Genomic DNA, 25,963 nt, shown 5'->3' with positions numbered 1-25,963 from the left:
TGGTTAGGACACGGTGTATGAGTGCTAATTATGTGTTAATTTATGTGTTAATTTATGGAACCTATCCATCCAAAAAGATAAAACTTAGGCCTATATTTAAGATTTATGTATTTTAATTTCATATAAAATTTCTAATGATTTGGATTACACTGTTTTAACTTAAGCTAATAAACATGTTGTGATGCATATTTGCCAGTTATACATAAATGCAATAAACTGTTTTAAAAGCACAGTAACCAGGTTTATACATTTATCATTGACAAATCATGAATACAGATTTATATGTAAACTAATTACATAAATGTAAACTGAGTCTTGCTTGTCCCACAGCTACCATATTTAAACCATTGTCATGTTTAAAAGTAAAAAAATGAATACATTATTTAATAAATGTAATTCAATTCAAAGGTTTTCACACATAGTTTTCACATAGATTTATGATGATTCTAAGGGATTTTAATAATTTTTTTTTTTTTTTAAAAATATGAATTTTTGACAACAACAACAACAATAGAGACTGATTGTAAAAGAAATCAGAGATTATAAGGTAAATTAAAGGTTATCCATTAAAAGCATGCCGTCCGAAAATAGTCATGAAAATACAAGATACTGAATGTAGTTTTACGCTCTTTGCCCAGTGTGTTGTGCATGTGAAACAGAGATAACGCCTATAATTGGCTGTTTTGTGCTTGGTTTTGTTGCGTCACGCACCATTTTCACGTTCAGATTCTTGTCACAGGAGTCTTGTCTCATCACGCCTGGTTAGGACACGGTGTATGAGTGCTAATTATGTGTTAATTTATGTGTTAATTTATGGAACCTATCCATCCAAAAAGATAAAACTTAGGCCTATATTTAAGATTTATGTATTTTAATTTCATATAAAATTTCTAATGATTTGGATTACACTGTTTTAACTTAAGCTAATAAACATGTTGTGATGCATATTTGCCAGTTATACATAAATGCAATAAACTGTTTTAAAAGCACAGTAACCAGGTTTATACATTTATCATTGACAAATCATGAATACAGATTTATATGTAAACTAATTACATAAATGTAAACTGAGTCTTGCTTGTCCCACAGCTACCATATTTAAACCATTGTCATGTTTAAAAGTAAAAAAATGAATACATTATTTAATAAATGTAATTCAATTCAAAGGTTTTCACACATAGTTTTCACATAGATTTATGATGATTCTAAGGGATTTTAATAATTTTTTTTTTTTTTGAAAATATGAATATTTGACAACAACAACAACAATAATAATAATAATAATAAACTTTGCCATGATTCATTGTTTGAGGTATGGGTGTAAGAACATTTGGAAGAACGTGGGATAAGGCATGAGAAACATCTGCCAAAATCTATAGGAGGGGCTAATGTTTTCGTCACCTAATAATAATGATTAGCACAGAATGTACAAAATATTTCTATTTAAAATAATTGATTATGAATGATTACCATGATTTTTCATATCCATTCTGTTTTAATAATTGTAATTATTTTTATATAATTGTCTACAGGGCTAAAAAAAAAATAATAATAATAATAAAACATTGCTTTCTGATTAGCCTAACTAGCAATGGACATTCATGCTGGCAAAACAAAACAAAAATAAAATTAGTTTTGTCTGTATTATTGTCCAGTAAATCTAGCTAAATAACCTTAAAATATATTTCTTAAATTACATTTTAATCAATATTTTATTAGAAGTATACTAAATGATTCTGACAGAGTTTTTAGCATGGTTTTACTGTAGCTGGTCTTCAGATTATGGTGAATGATAGTTGTTGGGCACAGAGTGTCTGATAACAACAGGACAGAGACCCACTAAGGTCAAGTGAATTAAGTGAAGGAAAAGGGACAAAACATTGAGAAAAGACACTGCAAGATATATAGGCCTTTTGAAATGTCTGTTCTCCCAACAGGATCTTTTGTGTAAATGCAAAAAAAAAGTGTGTTTTGTTGTTGTGACTGTTAGTTATTTGCTTCCAGACAAATTATGTTTGCATCTCTACCTCAGGTCACCAATTAGCAGGCCATGATTCAGTTCTGTGCTGCAGATTAGTTCCAGTCGAACCACAAATAATTTTTTATGTTCACAAAACACTTAGTGAACATAAAAGAGATGTGCATTGATTGTCATGACAACATTTAACGCAGCTCTTATTTGGCATTTCAAACACAACAAAAGCCACAGATCCGCCTGTGACAATGTGTCTATACCGTCCTGTAACAAACTAGATCACTTCCATTATAATCAATGGAGCTGTCTGCACTATAAGTGGCTGCTTCATTCGACGGATGCCTGGTTTCTATTTTTGTAAGGCTGCATAGCAACTTCAACCACTTTATTTTTCCGGTCTGCCTGGAAATTTGGAAATTGATTGCTTTGAATTTTGCTTTGAAGTTCATCTGTGATTCATTGTCAATAAGACTTGAAAAATATCAGGTCATTTGACCTTTTATGATGACATTTTTTTTTATATCAGGTTGTAGAATGTAGGTTCTAGTTATGTGGTGCGATTCCCACAGAACCTACTGATTATTTGTTAATTAATAACTTAAAACACTGATTACATTGAAAACAATGATTGTACTCACATTTAAGGTGTAAGGAAAATATTTTAATTCAATAAATACTTGGTTACATCACATCTTAGAGGCATTCCATTTAAATGTAGTTGAAAATGGTGTAAACAATTTTTAGAACTACATTAAAGACGAATAATACATTTCTAAGAATTTGCCACATATTTTTCAACTCTTTTTCTCCATCCTGGACACACTTATTTGTCAATGACTCATTGTTTTTTGCCTTGTTTTCCAATTGACTATTGCTGCCAACATAGAAAGTTACAATAAATATTCCTGGAATGCACATTGCTTATTTCATTCAAGATCTAAAACTATGTAAGATTATTTGAACATTGTGAAAGACATTTAGAAACTTTGAACTACTACATGAACAAAGTATCTGTGAGTCTGATGTCTCATTTAGGAATTCATACATTTTAATTTGACAACATTTTATCAATCAACTACCAACTAACTGTTATATTGTAAATTTATTGTACCATTTTTGGGTTATTTGCAGATATTTCACAGATGATGGAGTTCTCCAGATTCTCAATGTGAGCCACAGTGATAAAGGGAAATACACCTGCATTGTTCGAACATCACTAGACCAAGATACAGCTTCTGCATACATAACTGTGTTAGGTACGATTTAAAGTCCTTTTGAGACCAGAATGAATACCAACTAGATTGTGTTATGTTTATGTATTACTTCAATACCACAATAATAGACCTGCTTGGAAAAATATTCAAATAATAGTGTAGCAATCTCTGCAAAAGATTGTACAGAAAACACAAACTATATTGTGTAGACTTTGTGATCATTATTGCTCAGTAATTTCTTTAAGCAATTCTGATTCTCTTTTGAATTGTCTTAAAGGAATAGTTCACACAAAAATGTGAAAACATTGTCATAATTTACTCACCCTCAAGTCGTTCCAAACCCATATAAGTTTCTTTCTTATGTTGAACACAAAATAAGACATTTTGAAGATTTTTAAAGAACCAAACAGTTGTTGGTCCCCATTGACTTCCATAGCAGTGAAAGAAAGAAATACTATGGAAGTCAATGGGGACCATCAACTGTTTGATTACCAGCATTCTTCAAAAAATCTTCTTTCATGTTCAACATAAGAAACTACAGTACAGGTTTGAAATGACATGAGGGTGACTAAATAATGTTAAATGAAAATAGAAATTACATTTTTGTGTGAACTATCCCTTTATAAAGTTATGATATAAGGCTTGTTTAAAGTGTTTGTGTCCTAAATGTGACACAGATGTCCCAGATCCACCGGTTCAACTGACACTCACTGATCTGAAAGACCGCAGTGTGAGGCTCCACTGGACGGCCGCCAGTGATCATAACAGTCCCGTAGCAGGTAAAACTCCTCCTACAAATGTATTGTACTGTCAGGGTTACAGAACAAATGCAAAACGCTTCCATTAGCGTTCCCTTCATATGTAATGGTACCCATTTTCAGTGCTTCTGAAGCTGGCTTTTGCTTTAAGCAGATTCCTCTGAAGTCGTTTTCATGGACGATGTTCGTACTAAAACATTGCTCTACAATATTTCAAGAGGGCTCCCACTGGGGCCAAACCACAGTGTATTGAGAGTGTGCACTTTGCATATTCAATGACCGCTGTGCTCTGTTCCTATGACTAGAGTTCATCATCCAGTACGAAGAGAACCACTGGGAGCCGGAGAAGTGGAAGGAGCTTCTACGAGTCGCAGGCAGCCAGATCTCTGCCCCCTTGACGCTCTACGGCCACATTAACTACCAGTTCAGAGTCATCGCTGTTAATACTATTGGGAAAAGCTGTCCCAGCATGCCCTCCGAAAGATATAAGACACCTCCCTGTGGTAGGGATACCTGTGATCCTTGAAGACTTGCTTTCGTAACATGTTACCATCCAACGTCTAGGGCTGTCCTTGGTTCACCTTGGATTTGTTTGAAGCGTGTCTTTGTGGGGATTTACCCTGAGAAAATTATACAGATGTCTATAAAAGCTCCATAAATTTTAATGCTCTTTTAAGCGATCGCTGTCTCTGACTATCAATGACTGCATGCTCGTTATTATGTGTGATACACATTGGCAGTGTTAGAGGGCAATGGTATTATTGACTGAGACAGATGTTAAATAATTCATATTCACATTTGTACAGCTCCCGACAGGAACCCAGAAAACATTAAGATTGAGGGTCACCTGCCACATCAGATGGACATCAGCTGGGAGGTAATAAACTGCAAACAGCATTGTCAGACAACCTTAATGCATATGCATATACGCATGGCTTAGAAGCAAAAAAGGCAAATACTCTCACGCAAGGAGGCTTGGGAACTAAAAGCTCCTGGAGCTCCTATGAAGTCTGGTATCTTGTAGTTTTAAAGCAGTAACAACTTAATTTGCTCTGGCAGTCAAGTATAAGAGCAAATCTCCTTTCATGAGCCAATTTATGCTCTATTTATGAGTCAAAATTCCTTCAGATTGCAAGTCTGAAAGAAAGCCAAGCGAGGCACCCCAGAAACTAGGTTCCCACGCCAGATTTCGCAAACCCATCAGCAAATGTCTCTCGAACTCTTCCATTCTTTCCAAATGCTCAGTAATGTTTGCAGTGCACTGACCCACTTTTACATTTAATCACCAGCCGCTCTTGCCTGTGGAGCACAACGGTCCCAGTCTGGAATACAAACTGAGCTACAGGCTCATGGGTGTCGAGGACAGTTGGAAAGAACAGATGGTGAAGAGACACTCATTTGTGGTGCGAGACACCCCAACATTTGTCCCTTACGAGGTCAAGATCCAGGCCTTTAACCATCACGGGTGGGCACCAGAGCCCAGAGTGGTGACTGGTTATTCCGGAGAAGACAGTGAGTCAAACAGCATGTTAATGCATTCATCTCACAGTCGTGTGTGACTGCCACGATTTGCCAAAAATAAACACTTAAGATTAGAAGATTAGTTGGGAGAGTGGTTTAATCCACTCTCTACCAGGATCAGCCCTTTCTGCTGAGCTTTTACATTGTGCTTTTAGGGATCAGACACATTCTTTGCCAAGCACTTGTGAGAATAGTTTTTGTTTTATTCCATTTTCATGTTTTTCCATCTCATGCCCTTGTCTCTAGTCGACATTTGGCATTGTCTTGAGGATGATGCAACAGGTTGGGCTGCTTTTGTCCCTGCTATTCCTGCATCACTGTTTGTCCCTGCTATTCTTGCATCACTGTAGATACACAGAAGCATGGTTGCTTTAGCTGTAGGTAGATCTTGACAGTTTTCATGCAGTTGTTGCAAAGAGCAGGGATGCAAACTTGACACTTTTCAGTGATAATTGATGTTTTGAATCCAAAATACTCTCAGAAGAAATGTGCAAAAACTATACCTTTAGGGGTATAACAGTTTGTCACTGGGGCAGTACCCACAAAGGGACAGCTTTGTACCAAAAGGGTGAATATTACCCCCTAAAGGAGTACCTTCTTTACCCCTAAAGGGTGCATACTACTGTAAGGTACTACTACGCAGCCTTTACGGGTAAAGAAGGTACAAAGGTGTCCCTTTGAGGGTACTGGCCCAATTTCAAGCAGTTGTATTCCCAAAGGAACAATTTTAGTTCAATTTCATCCAGTGTAGGTCCTTTGTGTATTTCATGTAAATCCGACAAGTGTTTGAAATTGGGATGAAATGAGAACCACTACTTTTGAGTTGTCAAAAAAGTAAAAGCTAAAAAACTACTGTAGCTTCTGTGCTTAAAAACGCAAATGCTGCCCCACATGAACATCTCTGCAAGTAGTGTGTCGCTTATAACATGCATTTTAAAATGCAACACGTTACAGTCTTCCTAAATTTGCAATTAAAATTATTTATAAATCTGTTTATAAATCAACAAAAAGTTCTCTCTGCGGTTTTCTGTCAAAGCAAAAGCTCTTTGGGTTATTGTTTAAAAGCAAAAAAATTAAGGCATACATAAATTAGCACTGTAATTTTGTATTACAACAACAACAATAATAATAATAATATTAAATACAATTTTTTTTTATTTTTCAATACAGTAGTAATACATGTATTTATTGGTTTAATCTTATTATTATTAATAATAATAATAATAACAATTTAATAATAATAATAATTATCATTATTATTGTATAGTAATATTAAATGGGTTCCATAAAAACAGTGTGAATGTGGCCTAAGACAACTGAAGAAAAAGAGAGTCTAGGTTGAGTTTTTCACTATATCCTATATCCCAATATATCCTTACATCCACATTATAAAGCTAAAGGGGGTTGCATCTTTGTCACTTTTTTTTTTCCAGTGAGTTTGCATCCCTGAAAGAGCCTTTCCCATGTACCCACATATCTCTGTGGATAGCTTCATGTTAGCATGTGCACTTTTCCTGGAAACAGTCAGTGTGTCATTTAATTACAGTCCATTTTTTTCCTCGGTGGCTCTAGTTGCTTGATGAAATGGTTGTGTGTGTGTGTGTGTGTATTTGTGAGCTGTTACCCTCTTGCATCAGTTGGGAAAGTTTAGCCTCAAACAGATCTGCATTCTGTTGGCCTTTCCAGTGCCCTTGGCGGCTCCTGAAGACGTATCTGTGGAGGTGTTGAACTGTACGATGCTGAGGGTCAGCTGGTCACCGGTGCCCCAATCTGCCTTGAGGGGCCATCTTGGAGGATACACTGTGAGTTCCCAACCCCTCCAGTTCAAAGGTCCTGTGGTTCTGGACAAAAGCTGATGGTCATTCAGCAACAAACAAGCTGTTTGTAGCATTTAATAGACTCCACTGTGTGTTTCCTTATTGCCCTTTTTCTCTCTCTGCCTCTATTTTCACTCTTGGTTTCTTTTCCATAAATATATACAGTATATCTTCTCATCAACATCCTATTTCTCTTCCTTCCGTCTCTTGCTCCCAGGTGCACTGGTGGCAAACTCAAAGTCTGTTGACCTCTAAGAGAATTCCCTCAGAGAGACAGTCTCTCACCATGCCTGGAAACAGGAGTCACACCATGGTGCCGGGACTGAAGCCATTCTCTGAATATAGCCTGACTGTCAACGTCTTTAACCGGAGAGGGAATGGACCCAGCAGCAGTCCCATCTCTTTCACAACTCCACAGGGAGGCAAGAATGCTTTGACAGTATACACGTTTTGAAATTCAGTGGTTTGGGCATTTGCTAAGTTCTTGTGTAGATTCAGTTGAATTTTACACAGTTTGTTGTTCACCCAGATGTACTGCTGAACATAAAACTAATTTAGAAAGAGGTGTGAAAAGAATGACATTGACTTAATTGAAATACAATGCAATGCTATTTCAGCAGTTGAACTAAGGTTATTGTAGGTGGTTATTAAATTAAGACTGTTTTTTTTTTGCACTGAAATACAGCGCCAAACAGTTTTTCCTAATTTAAGGTACATACTGACCAGTAGCGCTTGACATCTTCCCACAGTTCCTGAGCAACCTCCCATCCTCAAAGCCACAAACTTTCAGAAAGACTCCATCACGCTGGTGTGGGCACCTCCGCATGAAACCAACGGCTTTCTCACGGGATACTTGCTGCAATATCAGACAGGTATGACTCTCACAGATTTATCTCATGTTACATCATCTGTCTCAGTGAATTTTATATAATCAGTGTTTAACTATACTATATTCTGCTGTATATATTTCAAGTTTGGGGTCAATAACATTGTTTATGTTTTTATATATGTTTTTATGTTTTTTAAAAGAGTTTTATGTTCACCAAGGCTGCATTTATATATATAAAAAAATACAGTCAAAAACAGCAATATTGTGCAAAAATACTACAATTTAAAATAACTGTTTTCTATTATAATATATTTTAAAATGTTTTTTTTTTCCTGTGATGGCAAAGCTGAATTTTCAGCATCATTACTCCAGTCTTCAGTGTCATATGATCTTTCAGAAATCATTCTAATATGCTGATTTGTTGATTTCTAACTATAATCACAGGTAAAAAAAAAAAAGTTATGCTGCTTAAAGAACGTGGAAACGTACTACAGTGTCTTTATTTAGATTTCCTTGATGAGCATAAAGTTTGAAGAACATTGTTTCAAGCATGAAAATGCTTTCTTGAATCTCGACTTAACATCATTTTATTGATAAGGATAGGGAGTACGTAGGTTTTTGTTTTCACTAGATATGATAGTAAATCCATCATTTTTAATTACGTAAAGTATAGGAAGAACCCCATGACAGATCTAGACAAGTGGTGCTGGGGAGGAGGAAGGTTAAAGAAAATTATCATCATGCTGAACGGTAATATATAAAGTCGGGTAGACAGAAAATAGAGATCGACTGGCAGATTGTGCCAGTCAGCTACTCAGAAGAATTCCTTGACTGTGCGTATATGCATTTATTTGAAATAGAAATCATTCTGTCATTTTTGAATAAAAGTATCACTTTCTTTAAAAACTTCTTACTGACCCCACACTTTTGAAGGTTTTAAATATTTTAAAACTCAATAATTTTCTTGTTTTTCTTGTAGTTAATGAGACTCTGGGTGAGCTGAAATATGTGAACATCAGTGCATCAGATACAACACAGTGGGTCTTGCGTGATCTGCAGGAGGACAACTGGTATACGTTCTACCTGAGTGCGTGCACGCAGGTGGGCTGCGGGTCAGCCATCAGTGAGGAAGGAGGCACCGTCTCTGAGGCGTGTAAGTGTGCCCGGCAGCAACTATAAGCAGAGTCCCATGAGCTATAATGGATCTGGTATCAGAATCTAAATTGAAGTGCCCATGCTGAGACACAAACATCTGATACAAGCAAAGTTAGTTGTGTTCTAATTAGCACAGCCGCAAGGTGTTCGAAAGTGATTAAGCAGCAGTTACAGAACTCTAAGTTGCGGTTGGCAAGATCTTGTTGCATAAAGGAGAATGATTAGATTATTGCTAAAATGCAAAACTCACAGTGATCTGACAAACAAAAGGGTGTAATGACCAATACATTGACCAATCAATGAGGTGCCTCAGTAAAAACAATTGCCTACTGATGTGTTTTTACTTACTGGATAACTGATTTTGCATCATCGTCACAGTTTTTCTCTAGGCCACAATTTTGTTACGAATTGCCTATTTCTTTCTGTTATGCTCATATTCTCATTCTCCATGGGTTTGTTTAAACTGATCTGTCTTCTTATCAACCAACTTCTGTTTCTCATGAACTAGTTACAACGCCCGAACATTCATTTCCTGACGTTTCTACAGTCTCAGCTGAAACTTCGACAGAGAGTTGTATGCATCACATACTGTAGTTTATAGCATTTTGCAGCTTACATAGTAGTAGTTTCTATTTGGAAAATGTAACATTTTGAAGCATTTCAAATGCCTTCTGTCGTTTTCAGTCAGATAAATGCAATTTAAAGCTAGTTTATCAGTAAAATATGTCAACTTATGGACATAAAACCTGAAGTGATTTATCTTATTATTATATTTGTTTTATTGTTATGTCTCTACTGTCTTTTTAAGATGATCTGTCAACATCTGAGGTGACATCTTCTGAGTTGAGTATGTACCAGCAGATTTGTAGCTATTTCTGTAAACTAAAAAATTAATTAGTATATTAACTCCTACATTACTGTCTACAATAACTCCAGATGAAGTCATTAGTTACATAAACTCATAATGGCATGGGAAAACATTTAGGTCTTAACATTAGTCATACTAGTAATAGTGCCAGTAGTTGTAGCATTAATTTTAGTCACATAAATAGCATCAGTTATCATTGTTGAACATAACTCTATGTTCAGTGAAGTTGATTATTGTGTACATTCTGCAAAATGAGCGTAGTCTTCCATCAAAAATCCACATAGTGACAGCTGGTTCAAGTTTACTTCAGCTTGATTGCTGCTGGCATTTGCTTTTGTCTTTTAAGAGCTCCTCTGTGAGGCAGTAGTACTGTCCCTGAACCCCTGCTAAAGACAGCAAATACATGCTGTCTTTATCAGGGTTGACAAAACCAGTCTCGCTGCTGACAGGAACACATCACTCAACGGTGTTCATTTTGTAAAGACCAGCTGTATACTCGTAGTACAAATGCAAAAAAAAAAAAAAAACATTTAGTAACTGTCAAACCTTGACAGTACTTTTCCCTTGTTAGGCCCATTTATTTTGCTGTCCCACCAATGATTAGTTGCATTTTAGTATTTGCATTTAACATTGCTTTTTCCCCTGCTGTCCATGACCCTATCAGACACATGGGTCATTTTTGAGTCCCACTGGTTGATACAAACTGATATAAACTATTAAAATAGTTCCTATCCATGTTTATTTGACACTATAAATAATGATTTCATGATATGCAAAAAAAAAAATTCTGGACAGTCTGGACAAGGACATTAAAATTTCCCACTGCTGCAGTCAATTCTACAGGGAAATGAATGTGGTCTGAACTCTCTCTCTCTCTCTTGCAGGGCAACCTTTCACTTTCACCTCATCTAATACAGACACTCCTTCTGTCAATACCACCTTTCATACCTTAGGTATTCATCCATTCATCTACCTAAACAATCATTTTCATAACTCCATACTTAAGTGAAATGGACATTTAGAGTCAACATGAAAACTTGACTTACGATTTTGTCTAAAATAAATATCCTCTTTCACTCTGAAATGTTACAGAAGAGCTGGTTCATGTTGACTTTAACAATGTTTTCATTCAGATTTCTATATCACTGTATTATTTCTGTAACACATCCCTGTGGTTACGGGTGGACTTGAATTCTTTTGCAGGAACTAACCTTTCGAGAGTCTTTCCTGTCTTTTTGTTCTATATCTTCTCTATGTATTTCTCTCAGTTGTGCTCAACATATCCACCTTTGTAACTGACACCTTTGCAAGAATCAGCTGGAGAACCAGAGGAGAACATTCTGATTCACAACTCTATGTTGCCATAATGAATCACAGTAAGGAGCTTACTCTTTGAACTGATCTGTCAGGATCCAATGTTTGCAGCATTGTGTAGATTGTAGACATATTTGTAGCGTAGTTTGGAAAGTATCATTGCGGGCTGCAACTAAAAACTATTTGAACTATTTTAAATCGATTAATCTGATGATTTCTTACATTAATTGGCTTTTCAACATTTTGATCAATGTGCACATTTAAATATGTATAATGTACTGTATATATTGTATGCAAACATGTAAATATAAAGGTTACGATATATATTTAATATAAACAGTTTATATTACCAAAACAAAATTTTTCCGTAATGTTCAATTAATTATTTGAAATAAATTTAAGATTGTATTAATGAATTGTGGTTAAAATAGCTGTGTGTTGTAGAAACATACACTGTAAGGAAAAATCTGTAGAAAATGCATAATGACCTAGCAGAAATGTATCAGTACCTTTTCCGTTGAGTTTAAAACAATACAATGAAATGCATAATTAAAAATATGTGTACAATACCTGTGTACAGTTAATACAGAAAATCCCTAACAATTTGCTATTTAAGAACTAAAAGAGTTCACTCAGCAGTATCAAAATCTGCGGTTTGACTGCAGACCTTACTTTACTCATGATTCATGAATAAAAACAGCCATTCTGTTCTACACTCTTAAAAGTAAAGGTTCTTTATTGGCATCAATGGTTCTATGAAGACCCTTGAACATCCATGGAACCTTTCAAATGCATAAAAGGTTCTTTATAGTCGAAAAAGGTTAATTAGATTTTTAAAATATTCTTCAAAATAGTTATTTTAGGAACTGTTCACTGAAAGGTTCTTTTGGGAACCAGAAATGGTTCTTCTATGGCATCACTGCAAAAACACCCTTTTGGAACTTTTATTTTTGACAGTGTACAGAAAATAATGAGGGCTAATTCCCAAACATTTTAGGGCTACAAATTGAACATGTCTATTTAAAAACTGAATTTGATGTCCAACAACAACAATTTAATTACTCATTCTTCCTCTATTACGCTCTGTTTGACTGACATACATACTGGTGCTTACATGAAGAATTTAAAGTTTAACGATGACAGTGACATTTAATTGCTCACTTCCTAGCAAATGAACAAGGAAATTAACACATTAAAAATATAAAATTAGAGTAACATTCTAGCTAAAAACCTCTAAAACTCGCAAAACAGCCCAACATTCAGACCAACTGATAATGAAATTCATTCTCTGCTATTTTTATTGTGGATCTTTATTTGCAGCCCTTTTATCAATCTTACTCTGTCAACTTTTCTAACCTTTCAGAATGTTGCTTTTCACTATCATAGATATCTCCTCTTTCTGCTGGGTTGTGAGCTAACACTATCTGGTTATGCGGTTATTCCTTCAGGTGATGGTATCTGGCAGCTTTCAGAGGCTTTAAATACATCTAAAGGTTTCCACCTCGTTGAAGGGCTCAGCCCAGGAACTGTGTACACAGTCCGGCTGCAGGCTTCACACAGGGTTGATGTCCCTAGCATTTTTGAAGAGGTTTTAAAGACCAGGAAAGGTGAGAAGTCAGAGAATTTAGCCTTTAGGACGGCATTAGAGGTATCACTGACATAGTATAATATGGGATAGTCTTTCTGTGGGTGCATTAGCACTAGGGGTATATAAAAAAAGGTCTCCCATTCCATTGAGCAAGCAGTTTTTTTTAAATATTATACTTCACAATTATAGGTTTATAGAATGTGCTGTAAGAAATAAAGCTGTGAAATACAGGGGGGAAAACAGCAGCTGTGGTTGCCAGAATTTTACCTCCAAAAATAGTCGCAACAGTACATCATGATAACAAAAACTGAATATTTTGATCACTGATATAATGTTAACGGGATAGTTCACTGGAGATCAAAATTCTGTCATTAACTACTCACCCTCATGTCGTTCCAAACCCGTAAGACCTTTGTTCATCTTCGGAACACAAATTTAAATATTTTTGATGAAATCCGAGAGCTTTCTGACCCTGCATAGACAGCAGTACAACTGACATGACACGAAGACTGACACGGAAGAGAAGAAACTGTTGAATAAAGTCGATATTTTAGTTTTCTTTGTGCACAAAAAGTATTCCTGTAGCTTCATAACATTACGGTTGAACCACTGATGTCACATGGACTATTTTGACAATGTCCTTTCTACCTTTCTGGGCCTTGAACATGGTAGTTGTGTTGCTGTCTAGTAAGGGTTAGAAAGCTCTCGGATTTCATAAAATATCTTAGTTTCTGTTCAGAAGATGAACAACGGTGTTACGAGGTTAGAACGAGATGAGGGTGAGTAATTAATCTGTAATCAGTAATCTGGAGATGCAAACAGGTCTATCTGAGCAAATCATGAACAAGATGGGCGAGTGCTGCTGCGGGCGGGCAGACACTCGTATGTGTGCGCGGGATGCGGGAGAATAAACTGATTCACGGGACTACCACAAAATAGAAATATCTAAACATAAAATATCTAAAACAAATAAATTGTTATTCATCTATTGCACAAAAGCAACATGAACTAATATAAACGATTAACAGGTGCAAGCGTATGCAGAGTTTCTATTCAGGCTATAACAAGTGTTGAGCAATGCAGTGCTGAAATTTGCGTGCTCACGAATCCTCTCATTATAATACACAAATTGTAGACATTATGAAAGATTCATTATGCATATATTTATTGTGTTACAGAGATTTGTGAGATTGCGATGAACTGGGATGTATTTTAGAAATTATAAATGCAGCGCTCTTTGCTGGCATTCTGCCATGGCAAACCATGCACGCAGCAGCCACTGCTTTAGTTAAAAATAACAGTGTTCTGTGAATTTTGATGCTTTAATAACAAATATTTATCGGAAGCGTGTATGCTGGGATTTCATAAATTTGATGGAGAAAAAAGTAACATAACTAGTAATGTAACTAATTACTAATTACTTTTGAAATAAAATAATCAGAACAGTAACGTGATTACTTTTAAAAGGAGTAATTAGCAATCAGTCATTTGATTACATTTTCAGAGTAACTTGCCCAACACTGATCGCTGCAAACCAGTCTTGGGGACGGATACACTCGAAAATGCATTTCTGCATCAACATTTTGAACGGCAGCTTGTGAAGTGCGCGATTCAAAACTCGCAGGTCCAAGATTGGTCGTAACCCACCACTACAATGAAGTAAGGGCTGTAAAACCCCGTCTGCAGGAGCCACCAAGATGGACTGGGGAGCGCTAACCGGGCTCAGAGAGGCCGTGCCAGTGGAACCAACGGAGCCACCGACATACCCGTGGTGGGGCAGCGTGGTGGAACACATGGACTGGGTGTAAAGTGTAACACTCACCTGATCCCTCCTCGTGAGAGGGGGAACGCAGGGTCCCGGCTTGAGGCTTGTAATATCCTGGCGTGTGACGGCATGAAGCGGGGTCTTGAGTGTCACAGCACCTACCTGGTTCCACGAATGGGCAGAGGAAGTGCTCTTGGGCAACCCACTGCTGCCCGCTGGCGAAAGAGGAGGAGGGAAGTGATCCTGTGATGCACAGTCCACCACTCTCCTCCTTTTGCGACCCAGAAACTGAGTAAACGGCTCTTTTCCTGAAGTTTTGGGTACTGCTGGCTGCTGGACCAGCGGCGGAACACAAACAAAACAAAACAAAATATTCTCCACCCAGCCCTCCTCTGGGGAAGGGAGTGGTGCAGTCACAATCTCTGGATGAGCAGTCCCCTCCATCTCTGGGTCGTCCATCTCAGGGCCTCTTGCACTTGCACTTGCCACCAGGTTTGGCGGGGGCCTGGACGGGCTGGGTGTCCTGCCTATGCCCAGCTCCACGACACTGCCTGGTGGAAGGCCGCTGCTGCTGCGTGGGAGCGGGGCGGACTCAGGGGGGTGCCCTCGGCGACGAGCAGGCTTAGGGGCTGCGGCTGGAGTGGAAGCAGCAGGTTTCCTCAAGCGCATGATGTGCTTGATCGCCTCAGTCTGCTTCTGCGCCGCTGAGAACTGCTGGGCGAAGCTCTCGACCACGTCGCCGAAAAGGCCGGTCTGTGATACGGGAGCATTCTGGAATTGCACCTTATCATGCTCCTTCATATTGGCCAGACACAGCCAGAGATGGCGCTCCTGGACAACCAAGGTGGACATCGCACGACCCAGAGACTGTGCAGTTACCTTTGTCACTCGGAGCGCGATGTCTGTCACAGTACGCAGTTCATGTAAAACCGTTAGGTCATGACCACCCTCGTGCAGGTCCCTCAGGGATTGGACTGATGAACCTGCAATAACGCCTCCCCACAAGCTCTGTAAGCACTGCCAGTTAGACCTGACGAATACTTACAGGCCCGCAAGGGGAGACACGGGTCACCCTGCAGAGTGGTAGTGGCCGTGGGACACAGTTGTATGGCCACAGACCGCTCCAATGAGGGAATGCCCGTTTATCCCAAAGCGGCCCCGCCATCAAGGGTGGTGAGGGAGGAGGAGCTGCATGATTTGTTTCTGGCAGTAAAAGGTGCCTTCCACGATCTCGTGAGGTCCTCAGACACTTCCGGGAAGAATGGCACCGGAGGGGGGTGCTGAGAACTAGCACGACCCCCACCGATGAACCACTCATCCAGCCTCGAAGGACCAGGAGGTGGAGGAGTCCACACGAGCCCAACATTCTCAATATCCCGGGAAAGCATAGCCGTCATCTCTGGGTCTGACTCGGGCAACGCCACTCTCCCCGAAGCACCGAAGGATACGGGCAGTACACTCTGTCCTGCAGAGGGCCCAGCGTGCACCTCCGGAAGCTCCACCAGCTGCGGAGCACTTAAGGGGTGAGGAACTTCTTCAGGAGAAGCCCTCACGGTGATCCACAAATCACCTCTGACACCATCCGAAGCAACTACGCTCCGAACGAACGCTGGATCACGGCAGAGGCAGAGGGACTCCACCACGTTTGACGTAGCAGAGTCTTTTATGCAACTCCGAGATGTCCCCACACAGTGAACAGGTACCATCCACGAACACTTCCTCAGCGTGCTTAATGCCCAGACACGTGAGGCAGCGATCGTGACCATCCTAAGTTGCCAGGTAACAACCTCATCCAGAAGCACACGGGTGATAAAACATCTTTAAAAAGACGCGATCACCCGTGTTGCTCTTTTAGTGCTGAAACACGCAGGGGAGCTGGCCACCACACACTCCTGGTGTAGCTGTCTGCACGCAGGATGATTCCCATGAGACCGTGACCACTGCTGCTGTCTGCTGTAACGCCCACACTCGCTTTCTGCAATCACTCGAAGAGAAGAGCAGTAGTGATGCACCACCGCTCGGCTCTGAACTGAAAAGATGAATAAATGCGGTGCACCTGCTGCTTCTTATACCCGCGCTGTGGTGTGTGGCAGCCAGATGCGAATTCCGCATGCCAATGTCCATTGGCACATTTAGTTACACTCGAAGTGGATTGGTCTCTCTGGCGAGATCCCAATTCGTCGGTCACCGACGTGATGTCGAGAGTGACCAACTGAAAGGGAACAGCTTGTTACCTGCAACTTTCTGATATCAAACAGACAGACAGACCTTTGGACATAACGGCCAACATCTACACGACAACAATGCCTACTCTATATTTGACAGAAACTTGGCCCATCTATTCAGTGCGAGGTAATCCAGAGGAAGTAGGGTAGATGACACACTCGCTTTCTGCAATCACTCGAAGAGAAGAGCAGTAGTGATGCACCACCGCTCGGCTCTGAACTGAAAAGATGAATAAATGCGGTGCACCTGCTGCTTCTTATACCCGCGCTGTGGTGTGTGGCAGCCAGATGCGAATTCCGCATGCCAATGTCCATTGGCACATTTAGTTACACTCGAAGTGGATTGGTCTCTCTGGCGAGATCCCAATTCGTCGGTCACCGACGTGATGTCGAGAGTGACCAACTGAAAGGGAACGGCTTGCAACGAACCTGCAACTTTCTGATATCAAACAGACAGACAGACCTTTGGACATAACGGCCAACATCTACACGACAACAATGCCTACTCTATATTTGACAGAAACTTGGCCCATCTATTCAGTGCGAGGTAATACAGAGGAAGTAGGGTAGATGATGTTATTCATAAACACCAGAAGAACTAATGAAAATGCCACTGAATTATGTATGACTGCTAGATGTAGCACCTACAGCTCTGCATATGCTTCCGACGGACAAGTGACTGAAATTTATTTGCAACTGGGTTCCTGATCATTTAATTTTGTCAGCAAACCCATAGCCTCAGAAGAGCCATTTATGCCAGAGAACTGGTGGCAAATGTGTTCAATTCATCAAATGTCAAGAAGTGAACTATTTTTGCTACAAGGAGTACACTTCAAGTAATTAAAATGTTTATGGTCCATTTAAATACTCTTTGTGTTCTAATTGTTCTCATTTGACAAACCAGGTCAGAATTTGGCACAGGAACCATATTTAAAAACGCCATTTGAAATGTGTTCTTCTAACCCAAAAATACTGTTTTATTTTCCCATATTTTCAAGTTGACTACATTAATTAAATTTTTCCAAAAACAAACTCTCTCTTGTCCTTGCAGTGCCTAGTAAACAACTCATGGCATCCCAGGAGTGGTTTGTGGTGATGATGTGTGCGGTGGCATTACTAACTCTGCTTGTCCTCATCGGCTGTTTTGTGCTCAAGAACAAAGGCGGCAAGTACGCAGGTAAGACACAAACAGCTTCAGAGGTCACACAGACCTCTGTCCAAGCTCACAGTTCTCTGCAGTCAAAGCATTTACACCTTAGCTTGGTGCTTTTGTTAGCTTTGTGTTGTGTGGCTCTGTCGCACTAACCCATAGACTTATTACTAGCAGTGTCAGACGGATAACCTGAGATCAGTGAGCTTTATTGGCCTGTCCTCACCTGCTCCTACTGGTCTCCCTTTGCTCTTCACATGTATATTTAACCAATATGAAATGCTTTTAATGGATTCAAGAACAAATTATGTCCTGACTGGATTATTGCAACAGACACTTGCATGCATTAAAATGCATAAGAAGCCTTATGGAGCTTATGGAATAAATCTTAAGGCATTATTAGACCATTTTAAACACTTTGTTCTTACATCACTGTGGCTGTTTACATATAGGTTATTTATAACTTACCAAGCTGAAAAGAATTAATGTTTTCTCCAGTAAGACCATGTCTTACTAGCACACAGTAGTTTATCTAAAAGGCAGTCAGTGTCCTTGATGTGCTTCCACAAAGCAAAATAGAAAATATTCTCCCAAATTTGGAGAATATGATGAATTGAATGTTTGCTCAGCAATTGCAAAACAAGTGGATAACATATTATCTCTTATGAATAACAATGTCATTTTTTAAATGATATCAAGGCAAGAAATTTCAAAAGCAACTGAGAAAATGATACACAACGCACTCTCCTTGAATGTTGTAATTTCACTGCAGTCAAATCTCCCAGAATAGTATAATGATATTTTATGATAAATAACATCTTTGCATTTTTTTCTTTACAGTGAAAGAAAAGGAGGAAACTCCTGCTGATCCCGAAGCTCACGCCATGGGTGAAGAATCTCCTTGCGAGTACAGGTCAGAGAGCCACACTAGTTCTGTTATAGATAGTGACACAAGTTCTTCATCTCACTGAGTTCCTGTAAAATCATTTCTTAATGCCTTTATCTCATGCAAATAAACACCTACATGTACGCCATTTACTTGAAACCACATGGAAAGCATTGCTCTGCAAGCTTGAACTGACTCTGTGCTCACTAGCCACCACACAGGCAGTAAACAGCAGCTTTGTTTAGCACAAAAGTTAGATTTTTAGTGTAGCAGTGTATGTTGATAGTTGTTATATTGTGTTTAGCCATGTAGTACAAATGTAAAAGAGTTCCTCAGTCATAGAAATACCTGAAAATATCTGGCAGTTTTCAAAAGTAAACATTTAAGTTGTTTTTCCAGGCCTGGAAATGTTATGGAAGTAAATACAAAAGTCAAGGCAAATTAATGAAACGGTCTAATGAATATGTAAATATGTTTTTCTTCATGGACTAGATCAATTTAAATATTACATATGCAAAATTTTGCTCTTTGAGAGTTTTTAAGTCAGAGTCTGTTGATTTGCTAATTGCTATTATTTTAAAAGATTCGTATCTGACATACAAATGGAAATCTGTTGATATATTTAAAAAATTGAGCCAGTATTTTTTTTATAAAGAAATAAATACTTTGATTTAGCAAGGACACATTAAATTGCTCAAAAGTGACAAGACTTGCTTTATTAGAAAAAAAAATCAGTTTCAAATAAATTTTGTTCTTTTGATCTTTTATTCATCAAATAAGCCTGATTAAAAAATTATCAGTTTCCACAAAAATATTAAACTGCACAGTATTTTCAATTAAATAAGCCTTGGTGAGCATAAGAGACTTCTTTCTTATATATTCTTATAGTGTTGGGGAAAGTTACTTTTAAAAGTAATTGCATTACAATATTGCGTTACTCCCTAACACTGCTTATATATATATATATATATGTTTGTAGTTAATGTTGAAAAACAACAACAACCAATCATGGCCCTGAAGTTGTTAGAGAAATGGGGCTGTGTGCAGTTAACTTGTATTCTTGCATACGGAGTAGCTCGAATCCATAAATGTGTTTCCATCTCATTACACTTAGACACAGAGATGCCCGTTTTATTCCTCCCTCAGGAAAGAAATGCAGCTTCAGCAGAGGCTCTGTACGCTACCCTTGTTTGGGGAGTTACAGCACCAGACACTCAAACATCTGCTAACTGAAGAAACCAGATAGGGAAGTGCGTCCCGTACCAGCTGTGGAGTATGACGGTAGCCTCAGAGGCTTTCAAAACTGCTTTACTCTGGCTTACACAAGGAGGCTACTGATTTATTACACTTTTGGGAATAGAAGAGCGGGTTTATCGTGTTACACCATTGGTGATATTCATTTGATGCACTGAAATATGATATAGTGCATTGAATTCTAGGATCCTAAGATATTAGAGATATTACAGGATGACTGATAAAGGATTTTGCAAATACTGATAACTAAACTGAGGAAAGTCCGAGATTAGTCCGTCAGTCAGTTACTGAAACACTTCTTTACACAGTTCTTTCATCAATATTACATAAAAAAAGTCAACTAAATATTATTTTAAATAATTTAAATAGCATTTATGTAGGGTAAGGGTAAGGTTTTTGGCCCATCCCTCACTATGATTTTTCTTTTTCAGCAGGACTTTTAATTTACAAAACGAAGGCAAAATTATATAAAAATCACATTTGCATATTGTTTTAAATATATAGTCGTTACTTTACTAGTTACTTGAAAAAAGTTATCTGATTACGTAACTTGTTATCCCCAACACTGCTTATATATATATATATATATGTTTGTAGTTAATGTTGAAAAACAACAACAACCAATCATGGCCCTGAAGTTGTTAGAGAAATGGGGCTGTGTGCAGTTAACTTGTATTCTTGCATACGGAGTAGCTCGAATCCATAAATGTGTTTCCATCTCATTACACTTAGACACAGAGATGCCCGTTTTATTCCTCCCTCAGGAAAGAAATGCAGCTTCAGCAGAGGCTCTGTACGCTACCCTTGTTTGGGGAGTTACAGCACCAGACACTCAAACATCTGCTAACTGAAGAAACCAGATAGGGAAGTGCGTCCCGTACCAGCTGTGGAGTATGACGGTAGCCTCAGAGGCTTTCAAAACTGCTTTACTCTGGCTTACACAAGGAGGCTACTGATTTATTACACTTTTGGGAATAGAAGAGCGGGTTTATCGTGTTACACCATTGGTGATATTCATTTGATGCACTGAAATATGATATAGTGCATTGAATTCTAGGATCCTAAGATATTAGAGATATTACAGGATGACTGATAAAGGATTTTGCAAATACTGATAACTAAACTGAGGAAAGAAATTGAGATTAGTCCGTCAGTCAGTTACTGAAACACTTCTTTACACAGTTCTTTCATCAATATTACATAAAAAAAGTCAACTAAATATTATTTTAAATAATTTAAATAGCATTTATATAGGGTAAGGGTAAGGTTTTTGGCCCATCCCTCACTATGATTTTTCTTTTTCAGCAGGACTTTTAATTTACAAAACGAAGGCAAAATTATATAAAAATAACATTTGCATATTGTTTTAAATATATAGTCTAATTGTTAAACAATGTTTTTGGCACAGGTATGCATTTTTTCTATAAAATTTAAATATTTTTATTGGTGTCCCTTGATTTCATGTTACCCTCATCAAAAAACCTTTGTAAAATAATGTAAATTCAAGTGATAGGAGGTTACATCATCTCTCAACTAGGATGCCTACACTTAAAACACAAGCACATTTCTCTCTCACTTCTATAATGTTCTATTTTTGATCATTTATGAGGCTTGGGTGGGGGGATTGCATCGTGCTGTGTCAATACTGTTACCATTTTTAAAATGTAAATTTAAACAATTATTTATTACATTTAATATAGTCAATATCTACAATTAAAATCCTTTCAAAGTGTACAACATGTGCTTTTGTGAACTTGACTATTAGTTAGAAATTAGCAAATTAGTTTGAAATTGTCACACCTGTTCCTGTCATCCCTGTTACTTTTCAGGATAACAGGTTTTGACATTTGGGTAACAGGGATGACCTAGATTATGTGTCACCCTGTTTTTAAAGATTGTCTGTGTAAAATGCAAACGTTTTTAAAGGTAACCCTGGGTGTTATTTTAATTTTAAGCTAATAGCTATATCATTCAGTGGCATATAAGCATGAGTTACATTTTAGTTTGCATTATTGGTACTGTTACTATTACTGTTGTTGGTAATGACCAGGATAGGATGATCAGTCTCAATAAAACTCTTCTTTTTTTTCTCCATAACTCATTGTCAATAATGCATCCATGTAAATTCAATTACAACAAGAGCAGCAAGGGGACTGCAGACCTTCACCCCAGTCTTGCAATGTTCAAGAAAGTCATGATCTTGGTCTGGTTTCAGATGATCACAGAAAGACCGAGATCTGATCATCTTCCTTGCTTAATAATTTAACCAGATCAGAATATGTTAAGTTCTGTGAGGGGACACAGACAAACAGATGGACGCATTATCTCATTACAATACCCTTAAAACTGTAGATCTCTTAAAAATGTAATATGCTAAATCAACAATGAACTGACTTTAACTGAAAATTTGACTGTTTACTATTGTCATACAACTATGCTAAGTAAGTGCAAAACAATATAACGCAATTTAAAATTGTAAAACTGTACAGTACTATGTAAACATATATGTGCAGTGTGCTGAATAATGTGTGTCCTGTCATCCCTGTTCTGGTCAGTCCTGTGACAGTCCTATGATGTCAACCCAGTTACTGTCATTAATTTCATAAAAATTGTACTAATTATATTAATTTGATACAGCCTTCCAGGTTTTCCCATTGTAACTTTAACTATATTTTATTTTGCATAAAGGCATTTTTTTAATGTCTCTCTTGTAAAAAAATATATGTATATATATTCTTAATTGACATGTGGTCACCCTCCAAAATTAGGATGTTCTTGGTCATCTAAATAACAAATATAAAAAAATTCAAAATTTGAAACAATCCCAGTGAAAAGAGGACTAAAATGCTGCTCATATATGTGAGAACTATCACATAGTTCTAATTAAACGATAGTATCTAGTAACGCTTCTGTCGGTAACAGGGTTGACAGAAATACAAAAACATGAGGAAGAAAAATAGTCATAAAATAATAAATAACATAGCCTGAGATGGCACAATACAATTTATTGTCATTTTAAGGTGTCTTCATTTCATGGATATTTTAAAAAAAAAATATATATATATATATATATTTCCAAGTGGAAAAGGCACAGATTTCATGGAATGACCCATTTACTGTCACTTTTGATCATTTTAATGCATCCTTGCTGAATGCAAGTAATATACAAATAAATACATATTGATGACCCCAAACGTTTGAATAGTACTGTAACTGTATCATGGTTTTCACAAAAATATTAAGCAGTTTTCAACATTAATAATAATAAGAAATGTTTCTTGAGCAGCAAATCAGCATATTATGAGAAACATTTTTGAAGGAAATATATATTATTTTACTTATTTTAAATGGGAATTATTTTAAAATGAGCTATTTTAAATTGTAGTAATATTTCACAATATTATTATTTTTGCTGTATTTTTGATCAAATAAATGCAGCCTTGGTGAGCATAAGAGATATTGGTAACACTTTACAATAAGGTTCCATTAGTTAATGTTAGTTAATGTATTAACTAACATGAACAAACAATGACAAATACATTTATTACAGTATTTATTAATCTTTGTTAATGTTAGTTAATGAAATACAGTTGTTCATAGTTAGTTCATGTTAATTCACAGCGCATTAACTAATGTTAACAAGCACAACCTTTGATTTTAATAATGCAGTAGTAACTGTTGAAATTAACATGAACTAAGATTAATAAATGTTGTAGAAGTATTGTTCATGCTTAGTTCATGTTAACTAAAGTAGTTAACTAATGGTAACTAATTAACCTTATTGTAAAGTGTTACCGAGATATTTAATGGCAACAGGCTCTGCTAAAATTATTTTAGTTTTTATCTGCACCAATTAATCGGCAAAAGCATCTAATTTCTACATGTTTTTAACTAAATATTTTGGAGAGATGATGCAATACATTCCCTACTGTGAATTGTTCTCCTGTGGTCAGCAGGACTATTATTTCCTAAATTAAAAGAGGACAAATGTCAGTTTATCCTAATAAATGTTCTGTCTGGATTTACTTTATCGCTATCCGAGATGTTGTGGCATCTCATAGTAACAAGGAGCTTACGAGGTGACCCCCCTGTCTCCTTACAGACACCTGCTTGCTGGCAGTGTGCCTGCTCTCAAATTGGCAGCTAATTTTGGTTTGTCCCATCATTCCTTAGGGACTAAAGTAACCTGACAGGCTGTTTGTCTACAGGCACACAAAGCGTCTCTTAAGTCAGTCCTCTCATTGGCTGGCATGACCTGCACTCTGCAATTTTCTCCCTCTCTCTAGTTTTGAGAATTGCTATCAGGCCTTGAAGTCTTTGCAATTAGTAATTATCAGAAAGCAGTGATTGCATCCTTCCCTTGCACCCTTCTTCACCCGCTCTGTCTGCCAGCCTCGACTAGTATCATCATCACTCAGTCACTCTGAGCTGAATTTGACTAATTTTTTTTGCTGTTTGACAGTGACAATGATGAGAAGCCGCTGAAGAGCAGCCATCAGTTGTTCACAGACATCAAAGCAGATGATAGCAGCGAGGACAGCTCTGTGATGTCGGACGATGACGACTGCGAGTTCAACGAAGATGGGTCGTTCATCGGCGAGTACTCGGGGTACAAGCGTAGGGTGTCCACAGAAGTGAACGGACACACCCCGGTGACTTCTTAATGCTGGTTCAACCTTAGGAACTTTTAAACTATTTTACAGGGAGAACGAGAAGTTTGTTTGTAAGATGTGCCATGAATGTGCCTATGTTTTGCTTTTGCGTGAATGGCCACTTCTTTACAGTATTAATATGAAGGGTGATGACAGGTTATAGTCCCGGCCAACATGGAAATTATGCCATCATTTACTCAGCGTTTCAATCTGGTACGACTGACTTTTTAAGACATTTAGTAGAATGTTCATGGTGCTCTTTTCTTACAATAAAAATAAATGGTTACCAAGGACTGCAAAGCTCCAAAAAAGGACAAAAATATGTCTATACCCTTGTGAAAAAGAAGTATACGTTATCATATTTTTTTTAAAAAGTACTTACTATGGAAATAATATACTTTAAAAGAATACTTAAGTGCAAATTGACTGTAATGGTTTGTAATGGACAATTAATTATGTTCTTTGCAATTAAATAAAATTTTATGTTTTAGTTTAAATTTATATTCAATCAATTTAAATTTAAGAGTGTTTCTTGACCCACTCAAGTAGTACATCTTTATATTTAATTTCAGACTTCTGTTTTCTTTGAAATATGGTTAAAGTGTACAGTTGAAAATATTGACAAGCATTTATAGTAAACTAAAATATACGTTAATGTAATTTCTTTTGAAACTTGTTTGTCATGCATATCAATATATTTGTAATTACAGATTTGTAATGATAAAGTTGCAATTAAATACATTTAAAACATTAAATGTAATTTTAAAGAAAAGAAAATATTTTAACATGCACTTTTCAGATATGAAATACACTACAAGTGCACATTTATTACAATTAAGCACATTTCTTTTTCACAAGGGTATTCAAAGTCTTCCATACAATATGAAATTTAAGTCATTGCTCACTGATTATCTGCTGCAACTCTCAAATCTCATTCACATTTGCGCATATTCAAATATGGCACGACAAAACGTATCAGGTTTTATATCAAT

The 25,963-nt window shown here is 37.3% G+C and overlaps 1 protein-coding gene across 1 annotated transcript in view; it reads left to right on the top strand.

Moving 5' to 3' along the window:
* The window catches only part of LOC107551498 (neural cell adhesion molecule L1-like protein), a 54,279-nt gene extending 29,030 nt beyond the window's left edge, over positions 1-25,249 (top strand). Inside the window, 12 exon segments of the mRNA XM_016233115.1 lie at positions 3,107-3,231; positions 3,867-3,968; positions 4,253-4,450; positions 4,754-4,824; positions 5,237-5,459; positions 7,155-7,270; positions 7,503-7,707; positions 8,035-8,157; positions 9,094-9,267; positions 18,081-18,206; positions 19,020-19,092; positions 24,782-25,249. Of these exon segments, the coding sequence (XP_016088601.1) occupies positions 3,107-3,231; positions 3,867-3,968; positions 4,253-4,450; positions 4,754-4,824; positions 5,237-5,459; positions 7,155-7,270; positions 7,503-7,707; positions 8,035-8,157; positions 9,094-9,267; positions 18,081-18,206; positions 19,020-19,092; positions 24,782-24,983 (1,738 nt within the window). The 3' untranslated portion in view covers positions 24,984-25,249.
* The last annotated feature ends 714 nt before the right edge of the window (positions 25,250-25,963 follow it).

The sequence above is a fragment of the Sinocyclocheilus grahami genome, unplaced genomic scaffold, assembly GCF_001515645.1.
Source record: "Sinocyclocheilus grahami isolate Dianchi unplaced genomic scaffold, SAMN03320097.WGS_v1.1 scaffold426.1, whole genome shotgun sequence".
NCBI classification, from domain to species: domain Eukaryota; kingdom Metazoa; phylum Chordata; class Actinopteri; order Cypriniformes; family Cyprinidae; genus Sinocyclocheilus; species Sinocyclocheilus grahami.
The sequence above is the reverse complement of the archived record's forward strand: the minus strand, read 5'-3'. Positions and strand labels throughout refer to the sequence as shown.